Source organism: Hyla sarda, chromosome 9, assembly GCF_029499605.1.
Source record: "Hyla sarda isolate aHylSar1 chromosome 9, aHylSar1.hap1, whole genome shotgun sequence".
Classification (NCBI taxonomy): Eukaryota; Metazoa; Chordata; class Amphibia; order Anura; family Hylidae; genus Hyla; species Hyla sarda.
Genome location: NC_079197.1, coordinates 67,903,806 through 67,923,462, shown reverse-complemented (window position 1 = coordinate 67,923,462; position 19,657 = coordinate 67,903,806). Strand labels below are relative to the sequence as shown.

Genomic DNA, 19,657 nt, shown 5'->3' with positions numbered 1-19,657 from the left:
ACTCTGATAGTTGGATATTAGTCAGTCATTCGTTCTAATAGTTGCTATGCATCAAGTATCTGTTTACATATGAAGTTATTTACATTATTTTATTTTTCAAATAGGAAAACTTTAGGTCCAGACATTTTTAATTATTGAACCAAGTACAAATTTGGCAAACAAGTCCTGTCACATACAAAAAAGTCTGGGACATTAGAACCCTGATATGGCCATTACCAAAGAGACTCCAATGGACAATCAGGACATGTTGGAAAAAAAAAAAGAAATGTCATTTATTTAGATTTTTTTTTTTCAAAAATCCAAGAACTCATTGAGACTTTACTCAATAAAACATTGAAAAGATAGCTGATCATTAAGTCCACCCGGTATCATACAAGCCAGCCGGGATGAATCTCGGACGGAAGTAAATGCCAGAACCATGCGGCTAAACGGAACACGTGTGCAAGCATACATCAGGTGAGCGATTGTGTATGTTGGATATAAATACTGGTCACAGTCATTCCTTCTTTGGCATGCATCGGATACGCATTTACCCCTTCATGTGGGAGTTGTGGAAAAGCGGGAGGTGTCATCTAATGTTTGATGTCCACCCCCCCCCCCCCATATGCAGGCTTATGTTTTATGAGCTATGACTTCACAAAACCTCCTGAGGAACCCCGGTACCCATCTAAATCTGGGGGGGAAACGCGTAGAGGTTAGAGGTATTGTGAACCTCATATGCATTATATGAGGTTATGACAGTATATATCTTTTTTTCACATTAATAATTTTTTTTTATATATCTTTTGATATCTATTTGTACTAAATGATAGTTTTTGTATCTATTGTATTTGCATGCACCCACTGGTGAGATTAGAGAATTAGTAAAACCTCATGTATATATTTTATTTCTCTGACATGAGGTTATAGGAATCTACACGGAATATATGGATTTTTTCTCACAGTGGTGATCATTTTAATATTTGTCTGCTATTTGGTATATGCCTACAACATTAGTTTATAAGGTATGATGATGCATCATCATAGGGGTGTTATATATATACCTTATTAGGGATACATGATTTTAGGGAGTTGACAGCCGTCATTTTGAAGTGGGGGCACCTTTTCCGCTGTTAGGTAGGGGCAGGCTTCTTCTATAGGAGATAGTGTTAAGGATAGAGTATATTGTTGTCACATTGTTTATTCATCCCCACTTCAGCTCCTTGTATCAACGAAAAGGAAGATAATTGTCTGCCACTCCTGCAGTAACGTGAGTGTATATTTATATAGCATCTTTTTTATACTCACCTGTCCTTGTCATTTGTAGAACTCATTATATGGATCTAAATTATCTCACCCTTATAGGATACATCTTAAATCTCTTTTGATATATTATACTATGCTGGTTACTTTTTAATTGCAAATAAATAAATGTTATGTTTTAGAGGGTATATTTTTTCTGTGTTAATCACTGTATATTTAATAACCCCCTTATTTGATAATTTCCGTGAGTTATATAGTTAAAGTCCCCCATTATTATCACATCATTTTGATTTGCTGCCTTTTTTATTTGCCTCAGTAATTGAACTTCTACCTCTTCCATTATGTTTGGTGGCTTATAGCAAACCCCTATGAGAATTTTTTTTATTTCATCTCCATATATTTCTACCAATAATGACTCCACATTATCATTTCCCTCCCATATATCCTCCAGCAGTGCGGCCTTCAGACTGTACTTTACATAAAGACAAACTCCTCCCCTTTCTGTTTTGTCCGATCCTTCCTGAATAGACTATTACCCTATATATTGACCGCCCAGTCATAGCTATCATCTCTGTTATACCCACTATGTCATAATTCTCCTCAGAAATTAAACAGATTTGTAAATTACTTCTATTAAAAAAATCTTAATCCTTCCAATAGTTATTAGCTTCTGAAGTTTTCTGTCTAACTGCTCAATGATGATGTCACGTCCCGGGAGCTGTGCATGATGGGAAAATATCCCCATAGGAACTGCACAGCTCCCGGGTCATGAGCCATCAGAGAGTAGTTAGACAGAAAACAACAACTCAACTTCAGAAGCTAATAACTATTGGAAGGATTAAGATTTTTTAATAGAAGTAATTTACAAATCTGTTTAACTTTCCAGAGCCAGTTGATATATAAAAAAAGGTTTTGGCCTGGAATACCCCTTTAACTATTCTAACCCCTCCAGCCATTCCACCCCCAGGTACATTAATAAGTCCCCCCTCTCTATCTACACTATCTTCCCCCTCTATGTTGTAGGTTCCCTCCCCCCAGTCCCTAGTTTAAACACTCCTCCACCCTTCTAGCCATCTTCTCCCCAAGCACAGCTGCACCCTCCCCATTGAGGTGCAGCCCGTCACTACGGTAGAGCCGGTATTCGACAGAGAAGCCGGCCCAGTTCTCCATGAACCCAAACCCCTCCTTCCTATACCAGCTTCTGAGCCACTTGTTTACCACCCTGATCTACCGCTGCCTCTCTGGTGTGGCTCGTGGTTCAAGGACTATTTCAGAAAATATTACCTTGGAGGTCCTTGCCTTAAGCTTGCGGCCTAAGTCCCTGAAATCATTTTTAAGGACACTTCCCCTACATATTACTTTGTCATTGGTGCCGTTATGTACCATGACCGCTGGGTCTTCTCCAGCCCCTCCCAGCAACCTGTCAACCCAATCCACGATGTGCCGAACTCAAGCTCCAGGTAGACAACACACTGTTCTGAGATCACGGTCTTTGTGACAGATCGCCCTGTCTGTCCCCCTAATAATAGAGTCCCCCACTACCAGTACCTGTCTGGCCTGCCCTGCACTCCACCTCCCCTCCTTACTTGAGCAGACAACCCCCTGGCAGTCAGAAACAGTATCTTGCTGCAGTACTGCTAGCTCTGAAATGGCATCCTCCACATCTGCCAACCGAGCAAACTTGTTGGGGTGTGCCAGTTCAGGGTTTTGTATTGGCTGAGATATATGAGCAACAGGTCTCCCCAAGCATTTTACATACCCCCCCCCCCCCTTTTTCCGCTAACACCATATTTAACCCCTTAACGACGCAGGACGTATGTTTACGTCCTGCGCCGGCTCCCGCATCATATCGCGTGGGTCCCGGCGCTAATCAACGGCTGGGACCCGCGGCTAATACCACACATCGACGATCGCGGCGATGTGCGGTATTAACCCTTTAGAAGCGGCGGTCAAAGCTGACCGCCGCTTCTAAAGTGAAACTGAAAGTATCCCGGCTGCTCAGTCGGGCTGTTCGGGACCGCCGTGGTGAAATCGCGGCGTCCCGAACAGCTGATCGGACACCGGGAGGGCTCTTACCTGCCTCCTCGGTGTCCGATCGACGAATGACTGCTCCGTGCCTGAGATCCAGGCAGGAGCAGTCAAGCGCCGATAATGCTGATCACAGGCGTGTTAATACACGCCTGTGATCAGGATGAGAGATCAGTGTGTGCAGTGTTATAGGTCCCTATGGGACCTATAACACTGCAAAAAAAAAGTTTAAAAAAAGTGTTAATAAAGGTCATTTAACCCCTTCCCTAATAAAAGTTTGAATCACCCCCCTTTTCCCATAAAAAAAATAAAACAGTGTAAAAAAAAAAAAATAAATAAACATATGTGGTATCGCTACGTGCGTAAATGTCCGAACTATAAAAATATATCATTAATTAAGCCGTACGGTCAATGGCGTACGCGCAAAAAAATTCCAAAGTCCAAAAAAGCGTATTTTGTTAACTTTTTATAACATTAAAAAATGAATAAAAAGTGATCAAAAAGTCAGATCAAAACAAAAATCATACCAATAAAAACTTCAGATCACAGCGCAAAAAATGAGTCCTCATACCACCCCGTACGTGGAAAAATAAAAAAGTTATAGGGGTCAGAAGATGACATTTTTAAACGTATAAATTTTCCTGCATGTAGTTATGATTTTTTCCAGAAGTGCGACAAAATCAAACCTATATAAGTAGGGTATCATTTTAACCGTATGGACCTACAGAATAATGATAAGGTGTAATTTTTACCGAAATATGCACTGCGTAGAAACGGAAGCCCCCAAAAGTTACAAAATGGCGTTTTTTTTTCGATTTTGTCGCACAATGATTTTTTTTTCCGTTTCGCCGTGCATTTTTGGGTAAAATGACTAATGTCACTGCAAAGTAGAATTGGCGACGCAAAAAATAAGCTATAATATGGATTTTTAGGTGGAAAATTGAAAGGGTTATGATTTTTAAAAGGTAAGGAGGAAAAAACGAAAGTGCAAAAACGGAAAAACCCTGAGTCCTTAAGGGGTTAATGCCATACAATTTTGGAACGTCATAGTGAATGTGGCACTTAGTTGCTCAGCCTGACCTTTAAGAGCATCCACTGAGAATTTTATGAATCTCTGCTGGTTATAATAGATATAATTAATCCACTCTACATTCTTGTTTATGATAATCTGGGGTGTTATAGACTCAAATCCGGCTTTCACTTGATCTATAGCTTTAAATTCATCTGGGACCCCCCTTGGGACTCCTATAGCATCAATATACATACCAAGTATTCCTTTTCCTTATAACATTATCACCCACTAAGATGCTTATTTCACCCCGCTATTTGTACAGGACACAAATGTTTACCCACTGATTCTCCTCATACAATGTCACAACCTAACAATACGTGATTATCTTTTCCTTTGGAGCAACCATGGTTATGTAAAGACATAAATTTAACAGTTCTCAGAGAATATACCTTAGATACATCTATACAGGATCATCATATGTAAGCGTCTCTTTCCTCACTTATTTCCTGACGCACACTCATAGGTTTAAGGAACTGGGTAACAATTACAGAATCTGAACTAGGCACAACTTTACAAAAGGTTCTTAGTTGTATTCTTTACTGTATCTATGGTTAGGGAATCAGTACAGTCAGACAAGGACATACTTATATTGGCCCACGTTAGGCAGTTAGATGAAGTCTACTCATAGTCTCTGAAACAGGTAAGATAATTATGGAGTGAGTTGGTCAGGTACCTTTATTGTTTTACCTAGGTCATAACAGATGTAAATATCAAAGTCTGTACAAACCTTCTTTCTGCATTGTTGAATCCTGAGGCCACCCAATGTACGGATATTACTACACACATAGCTCCCTTCTGCTTAGTGTATGGAGCCATATATGTTAACATGGGGTACAAGGCTGTTGGCACACACAATTTCTTACCAACTCTCCAGATGCTGTCTTTGCCCTGTACCACCTCTTTCTTCTTCAATTGGTCTCTCTCAGCTTGCATTGCTGATTCCTGCAAGAGACCTAACCAGACAGATCCACACTTCCCATCCACCGGTACACTCTGTACCATAACTGTGGGAGGACAGGAGCACTGCAGCCTTGGCAGCCTTTTCCACCACCCAGTCCCCTTGGCTTCTGGGGTTGTTTCCTTCATGTGGGTCTGAACTTGCATGATGGCCACCTTCTCTGGCAGCTCTAAGACTTTGAACGCTTGAATTACAAACTACAGATTCTACATTTGATTGGTTTGCCCAAGGATTCAAAAAAACCTTTACTCCAATAGGTCCATACTTGTGAGTGGTAATATAAAAGTGTACTCGTACTCATTATGTCTTACCCTCAAATATCTTACACGTCTCAGTGAATATCTTCAACTCTACTTTCTGAACCAGCAGCTCAGATTGAGTGGTTTATTGAAGTAGAACTTCACTCTGCGTGTGGTCACCATATATCCTGTCTTATGTATTACATCTTTGCATCCCTTGAAGCAAGCTTACATTTACAACTCAGCATTAACCATGGATTCTCTAATATCCTATCATAGCTCTGTATTTTTTAACCTCATAAGTTCAAGACAATCAATCATAATCTGAGAGTAGCAAAGCTACCAAAGAACGGTCTTCTTTTTCAGTATCTTCGTGTTACACTAAATTATCATTATAAAGTTATCCACTCAAAACTGATGTTATTCAAATAAATGCAATGTAGAATGTATAGGTATATCACATTGGGTACATTTGTACTATGAACATACTCAAGTTCAAACAGTAGATTTATATTTTCTTCAAGTCTAATGTGACTTTCAGTAGACCAAGGCTGTCATTCTCCCTATAAGCCCCACCTTTCTCCTCCCACTCCTCTATGTCACTGGTCACTGCCCCTTTGAGTCTGGCTTCTTGTTTTCCCTCATCTTGGTCAGTCTTCAATAATGCTTGAATATCTAGTAACTGACTGGATTCCTGTTTTACTGTACATATAGAAAGTAGAAGAAAAAAACAGGGATATGCGCCCCTAGTGAAGGATGTTTATAGGTGAGATGAAAACAAGTTAAGTTGTAACACTCACCTATTTTCGTTGTGCTGAGAGCACAACATCTGTGATAGCCTTAGGTGATGTCTCAGGTCTGCAGCCACGGTCCTCTGGAGCAAAGGTGATGTCCCAGCAGTGTAAATAACAAGAAAAAGGCAAAAGTTGGGCCGTTGGTGGCGCTGGTCCTGATGAAAAGAAAGCTCTGTAGACCCTTCTCAGTGTCTAAATGTGGTTTTATTAGCACAGAAAGCAACGCGTTTCTGGTCCGAACTGGACCCTTCGTCTGGCAGTGTGCACTGCCAGACGAAGGGTCCAGTTCGGACCAGAAACGCGTTGCTTTCTGTGCTAATAAAACCACATTTAGACACTGAGAAGGGTCTACAGAGCTTTCTTTTCATCAGGACCAGCGCCACCAACGGCCCAACTTTTGCCTTTTTCTTGTTATGTATTACTGTACAAGGACACATATGATACACATGTAACAATACCGACATGTACAACACACAGGGCCCAACACACATTCTCACGAAAAAAATTTAAAAGAATGAAAAATATTCAGAGCGCTTTCAAAAATTGGGAAAAATCACCTTCAATGCACATTGTTTATAATCCAGTATACCATTAGCTGGTTTTAAATGCTTAGGCAATACAAAATTATACTATCAATTAAACAGTGATCACTTTTTTTTATATCCTCTTTTACTTTATATTTCACTCACCACATGTTTTCCCATCAAAACCTTCAGTCTCCATTTTCTTTTGTCTGGTTTTTCAACCACACCTCCTCCTTTTCAAGCCGATAACAAAATCTGTTCTTCTTCTACTTGTCTTATCACTTGTATATATCATTAACTTTTGGACTAACTTATCACTTGCACAATACATACAAAACCACTAAAGAGGCATGATCAGGCCAATTGGGCATCATACTCAACTACTAAGGTTATAACTCAGACATAGCTTTTGAGGGTACTCCAACTCCCATCATACATTCTATTCATCCATTTACACACACACACTTTTTCAGCTTCTCCAGCTTTCATTATCATCTCTATACATTTCTCATCTTTGCACACTCATATATCCTTCTTTTGGCATTTTTGCTCATTTTCCTACAGCTCAGTCACCCATTTGACATTTGTGCAGCAGATACTTGCTACACACTCGATCCCCCTCAGGTCTGGTGGCCCCCCTTCCTCTTTCCTTTCAACAACTCTACCAGTGAGGTCATTCTGAACTGCAGCTCTGTGACCTTTGTGTCTGTGACCTCACTGTCTTACATTTGTCCCACAGGCCCCCCCCCCCCCCTTGTACTCTTCAAAGTGGTACCTATTTGTGGGACCTCCAGCTGCTGCCCAAACTTTTCTGCTATCTACAAACCCCTCCTTTTCTTGGGAGATATCCCTAAAACATTAGGGCTCAATTAACAGACACATTTAAATGCAGTTCTGCCTTTTCAACTAAGTCTGGTACTAGAAAGGAAAGATCTACTCTTTCTCTTCTTCTATAATAGCTAACAATAATCCATGGACACATTAAGACATGACACGACACATACACATCAGATAGAAGGCAGGAAAAAAAAAACTGGTTTCTTGCGCGTGCCGCAGGAACAAACAGGCATCCGGTAATGGATATAGGTTCTTTATTAGCCTATTCAGACACGTTTCGAGGCTGCTGCCTCTTTCAATGAACAGTGGCTTTTAACTTACCTGAACAAGCAGGTTCTTTTTAAAACAGTAAAAGCCCACGAACGGGTCAGGTGTGGGCCCACCCCATGTGAACTGAGCACATTGGTGACGTGCATATCGCACCTGTCAGAATGACATCACATAAAAAGATTTTAGTACACATTTATATATATGAAAAATGCTTGTCAGCAAAGGTTCTGCATTAGAGGACATATATAAATATGTTTAAGATAATGGTTCACTGAGATGTATCTTGCACAGAAAAAATGTGTTTATAACATAAAAGTAGTGCATGACAGAGATGTAAGCGGCAGCATTTGTCAATGGAAAGTCCATATAGTACTGGATATGCCTCATTCCTATACTGTGGGATGATAACTGATGATTAAAATTATGACAAAGTCTTTAGGGGGGCACCTGCCGTACTACTCCTCCATCTATTGTCCTCTACTACCAGTCCCCTGTGCTATATATTAAGGACACTCAGGTTGTATACATATTATTGGTGTTGTGGGGACAGGACTGTATTGATTAAACATTCTTGTTGTATGATAGGTTGATAACCTGTGTATTTGTGGAGGCAGGTGCCCTGGGTGGGGTTTCTCCCCTTCTTTTTGGTATGGGGTTTCCCCCCCCCCCCCCCCTTCGTTTGTGCAGTGGCCAATTGGGCCTTTTTTAATTGGTTTTAACTGTATTGTCTGCTTTTTGCACTATTTATATGTAATAAAGATATACTTTTTGGATTACAGTTACTGTGGGTGTGCATTATATTGCGTATCTCTTTCTCTTTTTTTGTGTAGTCATTGTTATTTGGTACGCTTAATAGCACCCCTTTGTGTATGATGCTGGGCCCGCCTGCTTTCTATATACATAGGTTTAGGTAAATGACTCTGGGCAAGAATTTATGTTACCTGTCTTTTGTTGGCCACGAGACAGTTGACAGGCACCAAGATAAACCAAAGGGGGAGACAGTGGTACAAAAGAGTACAGTAGGGGAACAAAAGATATCCCCTACTGTACTCTTGGAGATGATCCGCTTCCCGTCTCTGTGTCCCATCTCTTTTGGTCCAAAATGATGCCTTGTGTCGCAACCTCATAACCTCAAGTCTCTGTTTGGGCACCAAAACTGATATGGATTTTTATCAGTGTCCTAGTAAATATCTGACCCCCGTCCTTATTCGTTATCAGAATGTATACACCAAAGTAAATCAAATGGAGTCATGTTAGTTTCAAATATATAACAAATTTTATTAGGTATCACATAAAGAATACAGAAAAGACAAAAAGGGCTAAAATCACTTAAAAAGCTCTACATCGAGCAACCTCTACAACCTGGGAGAGGGGCCATGAACCCCCTTCTCACCAAAGTCCCGTCCCTCTGTAATAACATATAATGGCTCAAGTGGTGGTGCTAACTAAAAAGAATGATACACATGCAACATTAATCTCTCCACCAAATCATATAAGCAAAACACCAAATGATGTAAATACGCAAAGTGCAAAGAGAAATTAATAATAAATTCATATCACCAGTGCATAGCGACCACAGAACAAAGGAGCCAAAATAGTGAATGGCGGGACGGGACCCCTAAGCCCCACGTGTTCAGTCACCGTTTGTGACTTCCTCAGGGGAACACCCTCTCTCTCTCTCTCTCTCTCTCTCTCTATATATATATATATATATATATATATATATTATATAGATATAGATAGATAGATACATTACGTTTAAACGGGTATTCCGGTATTTCTTTTTATTTGACTATGCTACAGGGGCTGTAAAGTTAGTGTAGTTCATAATATAGTGTCTGTACCTATGTTTCACAGTGGCCTCGCAATTCTTGTGATTTTTGCGACTACATTTATTTTTAACAGCATGCAAAATGAGTGTTGTCTCAGGTTTTCCCAAGTTGCAGTGCGGCTGAGACATTACCTCACTAGTTAGGTGTTCAGAGGGAGCCTGTCTTTGCTTCAATGGGTGGACCGACTGCTGGGTGGGAGATCATTCTGCAAGAATTTGCCACAGCTGGAGGCACTCTGGTCTATTGCATTGAAGGCAGCACAGGTGTGTTTCAATGGGTGGGGTGGCTGATGTGTGGGAGTAAGAAAAATTACCTCACACTTACAAACAAGGAACTATAAGGTTTGAAAAAAAATTAAAAAAAAAAACAACTCCAGCATGAAATAGCCAGCTTTTAATTTGTACCTCAGATTTTCTAGGCTATAAATATATAGATATCATTGTCCTAATGGCTGTCTAACAGTGTCAGCAGTTTGGGACATGAATTGTAGCTGACAGATTCTCTTTATACTTGTTCTGTTGTAACTTGTAACTCGGTATAAATACTTTTCTGCTTCTTGCTTTGTTTACTTTCATCATTTCTGTATTCTCAGTCGTATTGTCAGAGGCCAGACCACTGCTAGCCTTAGCAGTAACAGTTATGATGCTTGCCATGAAAAATACACTGTTTGGAAGGAAAAAGGAAGTAGAGATGGTGGTGAAGATGATGAGGATGATGATGATGATCACAAGAATCAATGTTTCATGCCCAGCTTTCAAGGAAATGATCCTATGGTAGGTTGAGTGATTTGTAGTTCACAATTTTGTATAACATTTTATTTTTACCCCTAAACGTTTTGTACTATCTGCACTACATTGTAAAAACATTTTCACGGCTATAATTGAAAACTTGGATAATTTATATATGCTAGCAGGCTGCTTTAATTGTACGCAAACATGGCTTTAGTAACAATTAACCCATTAGTGCACATCAATGTACGTCATGGTGAGCGGTAGTTTAATGCACCATGATATACATTGATGTCATGGTGATCCCATGTTCTCAGAAGGAGAATGCATGAGATTGGCAGAGTGAGCTGGCTGTCAATCACAGTTACGCTTCCACCACAGCTATTGAGATTGTGGATTGTGCGGATTTAGGCAGTCTAACCCTATAGATGCCACAGTCAGTACTATCCTTGGCATCTATAGGATTGACAGTAGAGGGGCCTCCCTGTCACCCTTCGGTGACCCCACAATCAGATTGTGGGTTCTTAAGGTTATCATGGCAGCTGAATTCCAAATCACAGCCTCTAAATCTGCCAGGTACAGAAAGCCAGTGATGCCCAGCTGCAGATCAAATTGAAACTTCCAGTCCCGTAAGGGGACAATAAGAAGTTTTAAAAAATTGGGTATTGCCATCATTGTACCAACCTGCAAAATAAAGATAGCGTGTCATTTTTTTTTCTGCACAGTGAACGCCATAATAATAACAGAATTATTATTTTGGTTACCTCCAACATTTTTTTTTAAATAAAAACTGATCAAAAAGTCATATGTATCCTAAAATAGGATACATATGAAGCCATTCTCCATATCGCTCCCTGAACTGTACCATCCTTGTACTTTAATATATATTACTACCACCTACCTCGGATTTTCTTATCTGCAGACGCCTTCCCATATTTATGACTGTAAATTGCAGGTGGTTGCACAGAAGTGACTTTCAACTTTTATCCATATACCTATTTTTTATGTTCAATTTTTTATGCCTTATTGTATTGACACCTGGTGCAAGGGCCCTGCCCAGATGTCAGTTATTAACACCATTACATCCTTAATAAATTGTATAATTTTACTGTTATACTTGATTCAGGTTCTATTCATTCCCATTTATATGTTATCATCCAGTAACTTTTATTGATAACCTTTATTTTTAACTTATTTGTAGTTTTACATTTTTACCACTCTATTTTTATCACATCTATGCATACTATATAATATATTATACTAATTTATGTCTTTTAATTTTCTCTACTCATCTTTGCTACTTTTCACTCACTATCCTTGAGGACTGGTCCTATATAATTATTTTTTATATATACTCTCCCACTATCCTAAAATAGTTCCAATAAAAACTATAGCTTGTTCTGAAAAGAAAAAAAAAAAAAACAACAACAAGACTTCACACAGCTACATCAACTGAATATGGTGCTTGATAAACATCCTAATATGAAGATGACCTCAAAATCCACAGAGTGATCCTTTATTTTAGAGGCCGGTGTGTGAGTTAAAGGGGTTATCCAGGAAAAACTTATATCAACTGGCTCCAGAAAGTTAAACAGATTTGTAAATTACTTCTATTTAAAAATATTAATCCTTTCAGTACTTATGAGCTGCTGAAGTTGACTTTTCTGTCTAAGTGCTCTCTGATGACACGCGTCTCGGGAACCGCCCAGTTTAGAATCAAATCCCCATAGCAAACCTCTTCCACTCTGTGCAGTTCCCGAGACAAGCAGAGATGTCAGCAGAGAGCACTGAAAAAAAAAACTCAACTTCAGCAGCTGATAATTATTAAAAAGATCAACTTTCTGAAGCCAGTTGATATAAAAAAAAAAAAAAAAGTTTTTTCCTGGAATACCCCTTTAAGCAGAACACTAGGGGCATACATGGGATATTTCTAAATACTGCAGATTCAGGGTAATAAATCTGCAGTTCATTTATAATGTTTATACCTGCTGTATTACAAAGTTAAATTGATAAAAATTAGCAAAAGTTAGTTTTATAATTTTATCTCCACTTTCCCTTAATTTCTGTGAACCGTTGTTCACAGTGTTTTACAACCAGAGTGCCTCCAGCTGTTGCAAAACTATATCTCCCATGACCAGCTGGAGGCATGCTGGTTGGGAAACACTGACCTAAAGGGTTCACAAAGTTTCTAAAACCAGTTTGAAATTCTGTGGTGCACTATTTAAAATGGGGTGATATAAGAGGGTTTCTAGCATCCAGGCCTCTCAAATCCACTTTCAAAATGAACTGAAATTGGAAATAAATCCCTTAAAATAATAGAAATTTTTAAAACTTTTGCTAAACTTCTAAGCCCTGCAACGTCCTAATAAAGAAAAAGGGCGCTTACCAAATTATGCCAACATAAAGTAGTCATATTGTAAATGTGAATTATTAGCCAATTTATGTGGAATGACTACCCTTCTTCATAGTAATGAATGTCAAATTTCTAAAAATGCTTTTTTTTGGACAATTTTGGCATTTTTTACAAATAAAAGCTGAAGGTAGCAACCAAAATTTACTATTAATATAAAGTGCAATATGTCACGAAAAAACGCCCTCCGAATTACTTGATTAAGTTAACGCATCGTAAAATCATTAGCACCTAACGTGAGACAGGTCAGATTTGACAAATTTGACAAAATTTGGTTGGTCCTTTTGGGGTTTTATATGCTCACATACCTGTACAGTGTTCACAAATATTAAAAATCTCTTTTAGCCATGGTCTTGCTTCTAAGGGAAAATGTTTTACTTTGTTTTGTTGCTGCAGCAAAGTGCATGATCATAGCTTTATGGGTACTTTATTTCAATATGGGTACTTGGCTAGGGGCAATGTTTCCCAACTAGGTGTGCCTCCAGCTGTTGCAAAACTACAAATCCTAGCCTGCCTGGATGGCCTTTTGGTTGCCATTGGTTATTCTGTTTCATGGATTTTATGGAGATATGTTGCAAAAACCTGAGACAAACTGTATCGCCCTAATATTAAGCTATGAGAACCACTGTACAGTGGTTCTCATAGCTTAATATTAGGGCGATACAATTTGCCTCAGGTTTTTGCAACAGATCTCCATCTCCTAATATCAAATATATAGTACATGCATACTATTGGCATATGCATGAGCCCTTACTCCCTTATTTTTGACATTTGTGATGGAAATTATAACATACTATTACATTGCATACATAATTACATTGCATACATAATTACTCTAAATGAGTAAACTACGACAGTAGTGTTGTGTTATCGATAGACAGCTATACCATATATCTTACCAATTAATAAAAAAAAAAATGAAAATGTAAGAATTGTAACAAAAGTACCATGTTAAAATTATGTTTTATATTTTGTATTGCTTTTCACCCCAGACATGGAAGTGGATCATAGCTCCTATTATAATATACATACTTGAAAGGTTTCTGAGGTTCTGTCGCTCACAGCAGAGAGTTGTTATTATAAAGGTGAGTGTTACCGGATTTACCTGTCTGAAACTTGCATCTATATTTTTATATTTTATTTTAAGAATTTTAGATTTTTTTTCACCCTATTTTTACATTTTATTATCTGTGTTAAAATAAGGAAAACATAGAACACATTCACAAGAGAAAAGAAGAAAGGCACTCCCTGTGGAGTAAAGCCAGCACAAGGGTGGGGAAAAAGAAAAGGAAAAATTTCCGTGCTCACCCTGCTAGGTTGTGTAGTGGCATACACAACAATGCTGATCTTAGGATCACAATCCTGTAGTCTGCAGCATTTCTGAGAAATGTGGAATAAATACAGGACTTCAAAAGACCAGGATTTTCGGCGCTGACCACGGAGAAATGAACAAAGCCCAGGTAAAGGAATGGAGGTTTAATAGCAACGCGTTTCACCGCATGCGCGGCTTCACCAGCCTGATGAAGCCACGCATGCGGTGAAACGCGATGCTATTAAACCTCCATTCCTTTTCCTGGGCTTTGTTCATTTCTCCTTGGTCAGCGCCGAAAATCCTGGTCTTTTGAAGTCCTTTATTTATTCATCATTCACAAAAGGTAAACTATACATGCAGTAAGCTACTCTTGCTCTGGCTGCAAGCACATAGAATTTAATTACCGTATTTATCGGCGTATAACACGCACTTCTTAGGCTAAAATTTTTAGCCTAAAGTCTATGTGCATGTTATACGACGATAAGCCGCTGCAGTTCAATGATTTAAAGCGGGCACTTTAAATCAATGAACTGCAGCGGCTTTGCAGGTGCAGAGACAGCCAGCGCTGCCGGCTTCTCTGCCCCTGCCTGCCCTGGGGTCTAGAGCCCTACTGCCGGCCCTTCTCTCCCCCTGGCTATCGGCGCCGCTGCCCGTTCTCTCCCCCTGACTATCGGTGCCGGCGCCCCATTGCCGGCGCCAATAGCCAGGGGGAGAGAAGCGGCGCCGGCAATGGGGCAGCGGCGCTGACAGACAGGGGGAAAGAAGGGGCAGTGGCACCCATTCCCGGCGCTGCTGCCCCGTTGCCTCCCCCCATCCCCGGTTGCATAATTACCTGTTGCCGGGGTCGGGTCCGCGCTGCTTCAGGCCTCCGGCATGCGTCCCCTGCGTCGTTGCTATGCGCTGCACGGCGCATGACGTCAGTGCGCCGCGCAGTGCATAGCAACGACGCAGGGGATGCACGCTGGAGGCCTGAAGCAGCGCGGACCCGACCCCGGCAACAGGTAATTATGCAATCGGGGATGGGGGAAGGCAATGGGGCAGCGGCGTCGGCAATGGGTGCCGCTGCCCCTTCTCTCCCCCTGGCTGTCGGCGCCGATAGTCAGGGGGAGAGAACGGGCAGCGGCGCAGATAGCCAGCGGGAGAGAAGTGGCGGCAGCAGGGCTCTAGACCCCAGGAAAGGCAGGGGGAGAGAAGCGGGCAGCGACTGCCTCTCTCCCCCTGCCTTTCCTGGGGGTGTATCGGGGTATACACGCGCACACACACACACCCTCATTTTACCATGGATATTTGGGTAAAAAACTTTTTTTTACCCAAATATCCTTGGTAAAATGAGGGTGCGTGTTATAGGCCGGTGCCTGGTATACCCCGATAAATACGGTATTTACTGCTTTGGCTATGCAGGGGATTTCTATTGTAACAAAAATGTAATTCCAAACTTTTCAAGATTTAATATGAAATCAAAATGGCTTTCTGTGACTTAAAGAGTACCTCTTCATCCAATCACTGCAGGCTGCTTTGTAACACCATTCTCTCTGTTTTCATGCTACAGTCTGATAGGACAGGAGTGTGCACAGAGTAGTGCTAGTCCCACACTTACTTACTGGACTTAGTCTCTGCCTGTGCTACAGCTTGCACAACAACGATGCTGCAGCCAGACAGGATTATGTTCTGGATGGTATGGGGACCCCTAGTGGTGTGTGTTTTTTTTTTTTTTTTTTTTTTATAAGTCATGATTTCTATTAGAAAAAGAAATGTTTCTTATAAAGTATATTAAAATGGTAAATTCAAAACAGATGTTTTACCCCACATTCTTAATCTAATTCAGGCTCAACTTGTCTTAATTTCCAGTGGTTTCATCTGTTAAGTTTTTTCTCTTCACTAAGTTTTTCTAGTCAAATAAACCAGAAAGAATAGCCCACTTTCTCCTGTACCGATCCAAAATGGAGAGTGGTCTTGGGTTAACGAACATCCACCATTATTGACTGGCATAGGCATTCGGACACAACATTCTGAGTCTCTGCTGAAATTCAGTCCTCCCCAGTCACTTTGGTGTCATCTTCCAGGTTGTCTCTCTCCCACCCTACTATTTGTTTCTACTCTAAAACTCTGTGATAAATGTCTTGCTAAAGGTCACCAAGCTTATTCATCCTAATCTATTCAGTGCTTCTGAATCCATTTTTTGAGACTTGATATTGATGGTGCCACATTTGGCTTATGGACTGATACTGTTAGGTCCCCCACTCTGCACTTTTTCATGAATTGTGGTCCTTCAGTTTTTGACCTAGGGTGCACCACTGAACCCTGTCACTTGAGCATTTGGAAAGCTCACCAGCTGCAGCATTTTCTTTTCGCTCTCTGCCTCCTCCTTTAGGAGAAAACACCTGTGCTTGAGCTCTGGCCCTTCTAAACATGTTTTCTCCCTCATCTAGGTCATGATGGGGAACTCGCCCGACTTACTGCAGCCACTTGCGAGCAGGTTTTTGCCATCTCTTAAACTCGCAAAAGTGGCTTTTGTTTTATTGGGCACATTCCTCCTTGATATCCAGTCAATATCAAGAAGTGGGTTACATGACCTGGTGGTAAAGAGTCCCTGTCTATCTGCAGGGCCTATGGGTTGGAGAGGCTGTGGACAAGTAGGAAATATTCTGCACATTATCTGGGTTTGAAGGGGGAAACGATGCCTATTGATGAGCAGAGTGACGCGTGATATATGTATATATGATGAAATTCTTACTTCTCCTAGACTGTCAGCCATCCATCAAAGGTCCTTGAAATTCAAATGCAAAAAAGAGGATTCAGGATGGAAGTTGGTCAATACATCTTTATCAACTGTCCTTCAGTCTCTCGGTTGGAGTGGCACCCTTTTACTCTCACATCTGCCCCAGAAGAAGACATGTTTTCTGTGCACATTCGATCAGCAGGGGACTGGACTGAAAGCCTCATTAAGATTTTTCATGAAATGGCGGATAACCCACCACGGTAAGACTGTTACAGTACATATAACTGTTTGGTTAGTTATTTGCCTTCTTTTCCTATGTGAAGTCAACAATTTGCATTTTTTTAATCAGTCTTGAGGTAGATGGTCCATTCGGGACAGCAAGTGAGGATGTTTTTAAGTATGAAGTCAGCATGCTGGTTGGTGCTGGTATCGGTGTAACACCATTTGCCTCAATTTTAAAATCCATCTGGTATAAGTTACAAAATGAAGATCACCGCTTGAAAACAAAAAAGGTATGCTCTTTTTTTTAGTTTTACCTTACAGTATCACATACTGAAATATTACAAAATAGGACTATAGTTGGGTTTGCCATTCAGATATACAACATTTTGCCTGGATTAAGATGATAAAAACTGATTCTTTGATTTCTTTAAAACTTGACAATTGCTTATGACATTGCATTTCACAGAACAGACTCTGCACTGTTAGTCTGTTACCTCACTAACTTAACCCCTTAAGGACCAAGCATTTTTCTGTTTTTACACTTTCGTTTTTTCCTCCTTACCTTTTAAAAATCATAACCCTTCCAATTTTGCACCTAAAAATCCATATGAGGGCTTATTTTTTGCGCCACCAATTCTACTTTGGAATGACATCAGTCATTTTACACAAACATTTATGGCGAAACGGAAAAAAAAAATCATTGTGCGACAAAATTGAAGAAAAAACACAATTTTGTAAATTTTGGGGGCTTCTGTTTCTAGGCAGTACATTTTTCGGTAAAAATGACACTTTATCTTTATTCTGTAGGTCCATACGATTAAAATGATATCCTACTTATATAGGTTTGATTTCGTCGTACTTCTGGAAAAAAATCATAATTACATGCAGGAAAATTTATACATTTAAAATTGTCCTTTTCTGACCCCTATAACTTTTATATTTTTCCACGTACATGGTGGTTTGAGGGCTAATTTTTTGCGCCGTGATCTGAAGTTTTAATTGGTACCATTTTTATTTTGATTGGAGTTCTTGATCGCTTTTTATTCCTTTTTTTATGGTATGAGAAGTGACCAAAAATACGCTATTTTGGACTTTGGAATTTTTTGCGTGTACGCCATTGACCGTGCGGTTTAATTAATGATATATTTTTATAGTTCAGACATTTACGCACGCAGCGATACCACATATATTTTTATTATGGTTACATATTTTTTATATGGAATTTGGGAAAAGGGGGGTGATTTAAACTTTTAATATGGAAGGGGTTAATGTGTGTGTTTTTAAACTTTTTTTTTTTTTTTTACACTTTTAGTCCCCTTAGGGGACTTTTAGGAGGAATCATTAGATTCCTCATACAGATCATTGTGGTTTCATAAAACCACAATGATCTGCGTGCTCTGCGCTCGATTGATAAAGCCTGGCCCTGCCAGGCTTTATCATTCAGAGAGCCGGAGCCGCCGCAGCAGGAGAGGTAAGCCCTCAGGCTACCACAGTAGCGGATCGCTCCCCCACGTTCTCGCGCGCGGGGGGGGGGGGGGGGGGGGGGGGGTCGATACACCCCACTGGACCACCAGGGACTGTATACAGGCACCTTTAGACGCCGCTGTCAACTTTGACAGCGGCGATCTAAAGGGTTAATAGCCGGCCGCGGCGATCGCCGCATGTCGGCTATTAACGCCGGCCCCCAGCTACAGGAATCAGCTGGGGGCTGGCCGGTATGATGCGGGCTCGAGTCGGGAGCCCGCGTCATACCCCGGTAACGGCCATTGGACGAGTATAGATGTCCATGGTCGTTATCGGGTTAAAGGGGTTGTCTAGCCCAAAAAAATTATCCTCTATCCTGTGAAATGTCTGACCACTGGGACCCCCCATGATGTTCAGAACAGGTCCCAGCCCTCTATGCATTCTGAAGCTGCAGACACCACATCATCCATTCATTTCTAAGGGAGTACCAAAGATACCCAGGTGCTCGTCTCAGGTATCTCTGGCACTCCCATAGAAATAAATAATCAGACACTTACCTATCCTGTGGAAAGGGAATAAGTTGATTGCAGTGCGGCGCGCTATTAACCCTTTAAACGTGGCGTTCAAAGTTGAACGCCGCATCTAAAGTGAAAGTGAAACCATGCCGGTTAGCTCAGGGAGCTGTTTGGGATCGCCAGGGCGAAATCATGGCGCCCAGAACAGCTGCTGGACACGAGGAGGGTCTCCTACCTTGCCTCCTGGTGTCCGATCGCCGAATGACTGTTCAGTGCCTGAGATCCAGTCATGAGCAGTCAAGCGGCAGAATCATCGATCACTGGTTTCCTATGAGAAACCAGTGATCAATGTAAAAGATCAGTGTGTGCAGTGTTATAGGTCCCTATGGGAGCTATAACACTGCAAAAAAAAGTGAATAAAGATCATTTAACACCTCACCTAATAAAAGTTTGAATCACCGCCCTTTTACCATAAAAAAAAACAGTGTAAA

General features: G+C 40.7%; 1 protein-coding gene across 7 annotated transcripts in view; it reads left to right on the top strand.

Annotated features, from left to right (window-relative positions):
• Positions 1-19,657, top strand: part of NOX1 (NADPH oxidase 1) — a 182,202-nt gene that overhangs the window by 137,342 nt on the left and 25,203 nt on the right. For all 7 annotated transcript variants that reach the window (XM_056541281.1, XM_056541279.1, XM_056541285.1 and 4 more), the window contains 4 exons: positions 10,389-10,569; positions 13,927-14,019; positions 16,990-17,225; positions 17,315-17,477. In XM_056541281.1, the coding sequence (XP_056397256.1) occupies positions 10,389-10,569; positions 13,927-14,019; positions 16,990-17,225; positions 17,315-17,477 (673 nt within the window). The remainder of the gene's footprint in view (positions 1-10,388; positions 10,570-13,926; positions 14,020-16,989; positions 17,226-17,314; positions 17,478-19,657) is intronic.